The sequence below is a fragment of the Austrofundulus limnaeus genome, unplaced genomic scaffold, assembly GCF_001266775.1.
Source record: "Austrofundulus limnaeus strain Quisiro unplaced genomic scaffold, Austrofundulus_limnaeus-1.0 Scaffold325, whole genome shotgun sequence".
NCBI lineage: Eukaryota > Metazoa > Chordata > Actinopteri > Cyprinodontiformes > Rivulidae > Austrofundulus > Austrofundulus limnaeus.
The window spans coordinates 486507-492268 of NW_013952727.1; the positions used below are offsets into that span (position 1 = coordinate 486507).

At 41.0% G+C, this 5762-nt stretch overlaps 1 protein-coding gene and 1 long non-coding RNA gene across 2 annotated transcripts in view; one reads left to right on the forward strand and one right to left on the reverse strand.

The window, feature by feature from the left end:
* The window catches only part of vwc2l (von Willebrand factor C domain containing 2 like), a 25479-nt gene extending 22382 nt beyond the window's left edge, over positions 1-3097 (reverse strand). The window contains exons 1-2 of the mRNA XM_014022336.1: positions 2414-3097; positions 1289-1831 (exon numbers count right to left, since the gene is read on the reverse strand). Coding sequence (XP_013877790.1) covers positions 1289-1696 — 408 coding nt within the window. The 5' untranslated portion in view covers positions 1697-1831; positions 2414-3097. The remainder of the gene's footprint in view (positions 1-1288; positions 1832-2413) is intronic.
* A 1024-nt stretch (positions 3098-4121) lies between these two features.
* LOC106527448 (uncharacterized) overlaps positions 4122-5762 on the forward strand; it is a 108138-nt gene continuing 106497 nt past the window's right edge. Inside the window, exons 1-2 of the long non-coding RNA XR_001311392.1 lie at positions 4122-4565; positions 4761-4850. This is a non-coding gene — a long non-coding RNA (uncharacterized LOC106527448). The remainder of the gene's footprint in view (positions 4566-4760; positions 4851-5762) is intronic.

Here is a 5762-nt window from a genome sequence, read left to right on the forward strand (position 1 = left end):
CACACACACACACACACACACACACACACACACACACACACACACAGCTGTGGGCATTACCATGACACAGGGTTGGCCCTATAGCCAATTTTGCATCAGGTGGTCCCCTCCCTCTGTGCAAATTTCTAAATCTCACTGCCAATTTACATTTATTCACTTACCAAATTTAATTGTTTTGTCTTTGATATTATTATTTTTTAATCAAATAAGTTAATAATGTTATTCATTTGAAACAGAGTAATAGAATTTTACCTCACACCTGCCAACATTTGATCTCAGGTTGGCAAACATCACGTTAGCAAGAATTTGTGAAGTGAAGCGGGGTGGGTTCCAGGGGTATACTCTAGTAAATTTTGTCAAATATCTACTCAAATCTATGCATTGTCCAGCCATTTGAAGAACATTTTAGTAAATTCGTGGGATTAGTAAAACAACATAAAATCAGTATTTTTTGAAGGCAGAACACGGAAAACCTGAACTTATTTGAGATCATAACTAAAATGTACATTATCCATTTAGTTTTCTATTTACACATCGAGCACCATGGGTTAGTTTTGACTGCACCGTATGATATTTTTTTTCCACAAAATGTCCTTTGCACCATACAACACCTCATGTAAAGCAGGCTGAGAACCCACAGAATAATAAAGTATCCAGTGATTATTCTACAGACTAAAGAAACTATACTGTGATAAAAAAGTAATTTTTTTCTGTGCCCCATTTGTGGTGTCCTCTAGATGGACAGAGCCCTTAGCATTTGCCTACACTGCCTATGCCATGGCCCTGCCATATTGTGACTGTGATTTGATGATGTTCAAAAAGGATTATCATAAGCAAATTAAAGGTCTATGGGTTTATTTTTTTCTTTCAATGGGCAATATTTTTGGTGTGGAACTCTATGAACTGCCTGCAATTCATTTTGAGTAAACTCAGTTAAAGGGCTGCTAATTCATTCACAAAAATGGGTCTAGTTTAACCAATTTGCAGATACTGATACTGGGAGTAGCTGATAGTAATTCCTGTGATAATATTTGAGCGCCAACACATTTTAGGACATCTATGCATGAGATCATTTACAAAATTTGACTAAAATATGAGATGATTTCAGTTCAAAACTCTGGCATGAAAGGCAGCAGAAGATATTCATTCCTTCAAGACATGTTAGGACTTTTGCATCAGAATAACTGCAACTTAAAAACAGACAAGAGCTCCTCAAATCCTGGATTTATGCCTTGAGTTTACAGATCTGTCTTTAAATCATTTGGATGTGAATCTTCAAATGTCTTACCTTGAATTCTTCCAGTATTTTATACGTTTTCCCTCGGTACTCGCAAAAGTTTTTCACCTCTTTGCACTCGGGGCAGCATCCATTGTGCTCCACTTTGGTGCACTTGGGGTGCAGTTTCGGGCACTCGGGCTGGTCGCACACGGGCCCGTCCTCCGTGCACACGCACGGGCAGTTCGAGTGTCCCGGGTAGAAGCGCTCCCCCAGTTTGTACACGAAGCCGCTGTCGTCCACGCAGCCTTTGCCCCGGTAGTCGTCGAAGACCATGTTGTCGGCGGCGGTGCGCTCCGCCTCGTCCGCGGTGTAATCCTCCGGGTTCCCCACGGTGGCCGCAGACGCCACGCTCATCAGGGCCAGGAGGAGGAGGACGGAGGCGGCCGAGAGGTGAGGGCGCATCCTTCCCCGCGGCATCACGACATCCACATTCAACACGAACGCGTGGATGACATTTTCCCCCCTCCCTAAGCTCCGGGTATCCTCTGCCGATCCGTCCAGCTCTTCATTATCAGCACCCCCATCATCACCATCATCATCATCATGTATGGTCTGCAGTATAGGAGGGGAAACAGATTATGACACCATGGAGGATAATTCCACTGCAGATGTTTAGCGTATTCTCACCTTAAAATTGACTTTTTTTTCTACCTGCAACAAGTTCATGATTCTGCAGCTTTGCCTCCTCAACAGGTTTATGTAACATGCATGTCATTTAATATGCATAGTGGGAGTGCAACATGCAAAACAGCAAGGATCTGAACAGTAACTATTGGAGGGGATGCAGTTTATTTTCTCTCAGTGTATGCTGCATTGGAAAACTTTATGAGGCGGACCAAAGACAACAGGTAGCTCTAGTAGCTAAATGTGTCACCTTTTATTGAAAAGAGGGATTAAACCAAATATTTTGGATGCATTGTGTTTATCTGCAGCAATAAATCAGCCCTCTAACATGCAAATGCACGGGAAAAAATGGCAAATGCGCATTTGTTTAACCCCGCATGCATGGGAACCCACACCAACAAACCCCCTATAGGAGAGGCTGCAAAAAAGGCTTGAAATCTTATTTTTATTTGGAGATTTAAAGGTGATGTTTTGGAGAGATGATGAATTTAAGAGATAAGGCAAACTCACCGCGGTGAAATTGGGTGATATCCTCTCAGTGTAAAGCCAGCATGCAGAGGGCTGGAACAGATCAGATAGTCGCCTTGGTCGTTGCRAACTTCCCTCAATCCACGCGATAAATTCACCAGGCTCCAAAGGATATTGTATCCCCCCCTCCACTTTGCGTCCTGGATTATGGGCTTAAAGGCAATAAACGAGCAGCCCCCTGCTTCGCTCCTTCCAGCTCAAGAAAAATGACATCCACGGAAAAAGTAGGTCTTCTCCGTGATCATCCTCATCCGACTTACCTTTCCGAGACAATGTTGCAGTTCGGCAGCACGCGGCGCAGACAGGGGGGGAAAGGAAGGCTGGAAAGACTGCAAGACAAATCATCTGTAGCGTCCCCCCCCTAGAATCCAGAGTCCGTTTGGTATTTCCAGATGATGCAGGTAAATGTCGGGTTCATTGCACATATGCGCGTGTACATCCAAGTAAAAAAAAAAAAAGGGAAAAGAAAAGAAAAAAAATCCAGAAATGGAAAAAAAAAGTGTGGATTTTTTTAGCAGGCACGTTTGAAGCAGGTCGTCACTGGATTCTGCAGTCGAGGTTCATCGCCGAGAGGCGAGAGACGGAGCGCTCCGACTTTCAGCACCTTGGAGAGCGACTTGTCTCCTGCGTCCTGCGTTGAGCAGAACCGAGCGCACCCCGCCTCCCCCCCACCACCCACCCCTCCGTGTCACCCACGGTCAGAGCACTCACTACAGCCAATGAGACTAGTACATTTCTGGAGCTCATCTTTTGACAGGAGCCCGAATAAACTTAAACGATCAAACAAGAGGTCATTTTTCAGCAGCTGGTACACTGAGCAGGTGTTTAAAAAAACACACACAGGTGTGACTGCTTGTTTGTGTCTGCTGTTGCATGCTTCTCTCATTAGGAGCTCGTGTTTTGTGTGAGCGCGTGCCTGCGCAGCTATAGTGCGTTCACACATGACCTGCAGCTTGTTCCCCCTGAGTCACTCATAATTTGCAGCGCGTTTTGCACAGACCAATTTGTATTCAGACTTGCATCACACAGGAGAGTTGGACTCCTCTGCGCCCCCCCCCCCCCCCCTTACACCCCACCCCCTTACAGAAACAGAAAACATACAGTAGGCTTTTATTTTTTTATTTAATTTTTTATTTTTGCAGCTTTGCTTTACAGATGGTWGCCCGTAGGGGCCAGTGCCTACCTACCTTCTGTCCAAGCACATGACTGAATGAAATTCAGAGGAGCATCACTTAATTAGGTATTCCTGTGAGAAATCATGAATATTTAACAGCTGTATCCTTATGGCTCACAATGCGTCACCCCTTTGGAAGGCGAAACAGACTCACACATACACACAAATGAAAGAAATATTTAAATAGAGGTTGATGGGGGAAAAAAATGGAATATTGGACGAGTTTAGGGTCGTGACAAATGTAACATTCCCAACTAAAAAAAGACATGAATCAAATTCATTTTACAGAGATTTCTTGAAATGCTTCCCGTTTGATGCGTATGCGGAATGGACAGAAATAGGATGCAAATAGTCACCTCTTTGACACTTCGGCTAAACCGTTTCACTGACATCCATGAAATGATGCACTTCTCCCCACCTCCTCCAAAACAGAGACGACAAAAATAGCTTACAAAATGTTCAGTAGTTTTGTTTAATTTTTTTGATTCAACTAACAAAAGAAAAACAAACAAACAGACAAATAAAGGAAAACATAAAGACTACTCAACAATATTTATTTATCTTATTTTTAATCAAAAGACTTTGGAAAACCAATTATATCTTGGCATGATAACATCACAGGAGACAAGAGTCAAATCTATAAGAAATCTGCAATCAGTTCTTGTTCATAAACAATATGTCAACAGACCTCAAGAAATAAATTRTAAATGACAATTATGCTGTTATTTCCACAGCATTTTTATAGTTTTCAGTCTTAATAGGGACAAAACAAGTTTGTCTAGTTTTCTCAAATCATGCACATTGTTAATTGTTAATTCTAAATTGTCACTTTGTAAGAGAGAACTTGTCTCGTTTGTCTCTATGTGAACTGGTGGTGAACTTGTGATCTGTCCAGAATGTCCTCCACATCTCACCCAGTGACTGCTGGAACCAGCTCGCCCAGTGACCCTGAATAGAAAAGTAGGTAAATAAAAAAAATAAAATAAACGGATGAATGTGTTTGTGTTTGACATGATTTGTCTTTTTTTTTTTTTCAAAAAAGCATGGAGTAGCTGTCATTGAAAACGTAAATGATTTATAAATTAACCATGCTTTTATATTATTTTGTTCAAACATATATAATAATTCATCTTATTAAATATTCACTCTTCACAGGGGAGGACATGAAGAACTGAAAAAAAAAAGACATTTGAGACTAAGTCTGTACTGCAAACAGTGGATCTGCTCTCAGGCAGCACTACTCAGGTAAATGCAGCCTTCAACTCCAAAATAAAACTCTCACCAAAGAGCAACATGATAGGCAGCTCCTCTCAGCCAAGATCTTGTAATTATTCTTCAATTCTGGAGAACCTAAAAGCTAAAACATGATGTATAATATATACAATATGCAATGGCAATGATTAGACTAAATACCAGTGTCTGAGTGCAGCACTGAGGCACTCGGTGGTGAGATGGTGCTGCGAGAGCCATTGACAGGGATTATGCAGGGTGAGTTATCTCTCAAATGTTGGCAGCTCTTTGAAATGTAGATAACAGCAAAGCTCTAATCACACACACACACAAAAAACTGTGGCAAGCGATGACTTGTCAAACTCAAGGTAACACGGGCGAACCAGATAAGAGCTGTGACAGCTGAAACCTTTAACAGGAAGCACATGGGGACAAAGTGAAGGAACTCTTAACTTTTCCATAATACTGTGAAGAATACTTTATTCCATTATGTTTCCATATTATACTTGTATTATTCGGTGTTACTCTTCCTCCATTACTATTCATCCTTCAACACTTGACTTCATTTTGTTTGTTTGTTGTCTTTTCCTGATGCATCTCGGTATTCCAGGTAGAAAAAAAAATCAAAAAGAAAAAAATGTGACCCATCACATCGAAACRAGGATTAAGTCCAAAAGTGGTATAAGGAGAAAAAGGCAAATATAGTGTTTTGACTAAAATGTTAGCAAAAATTGCATTTTGTCAAAATATAATGAATAAAAGCCTTATTAATGTATCATTTGAATGAACTGTCTGAAATATAATCATAAAACTAAATTTTGAAGCATTTCTTTGAGCAGTAGCAACAAAAAATACAGATTTTGAGCAAAAACGCCTTAAAATGTTGAGATTTTCCCTGTGAGTTAGTAAAGTTTGTTTCTTTTTATC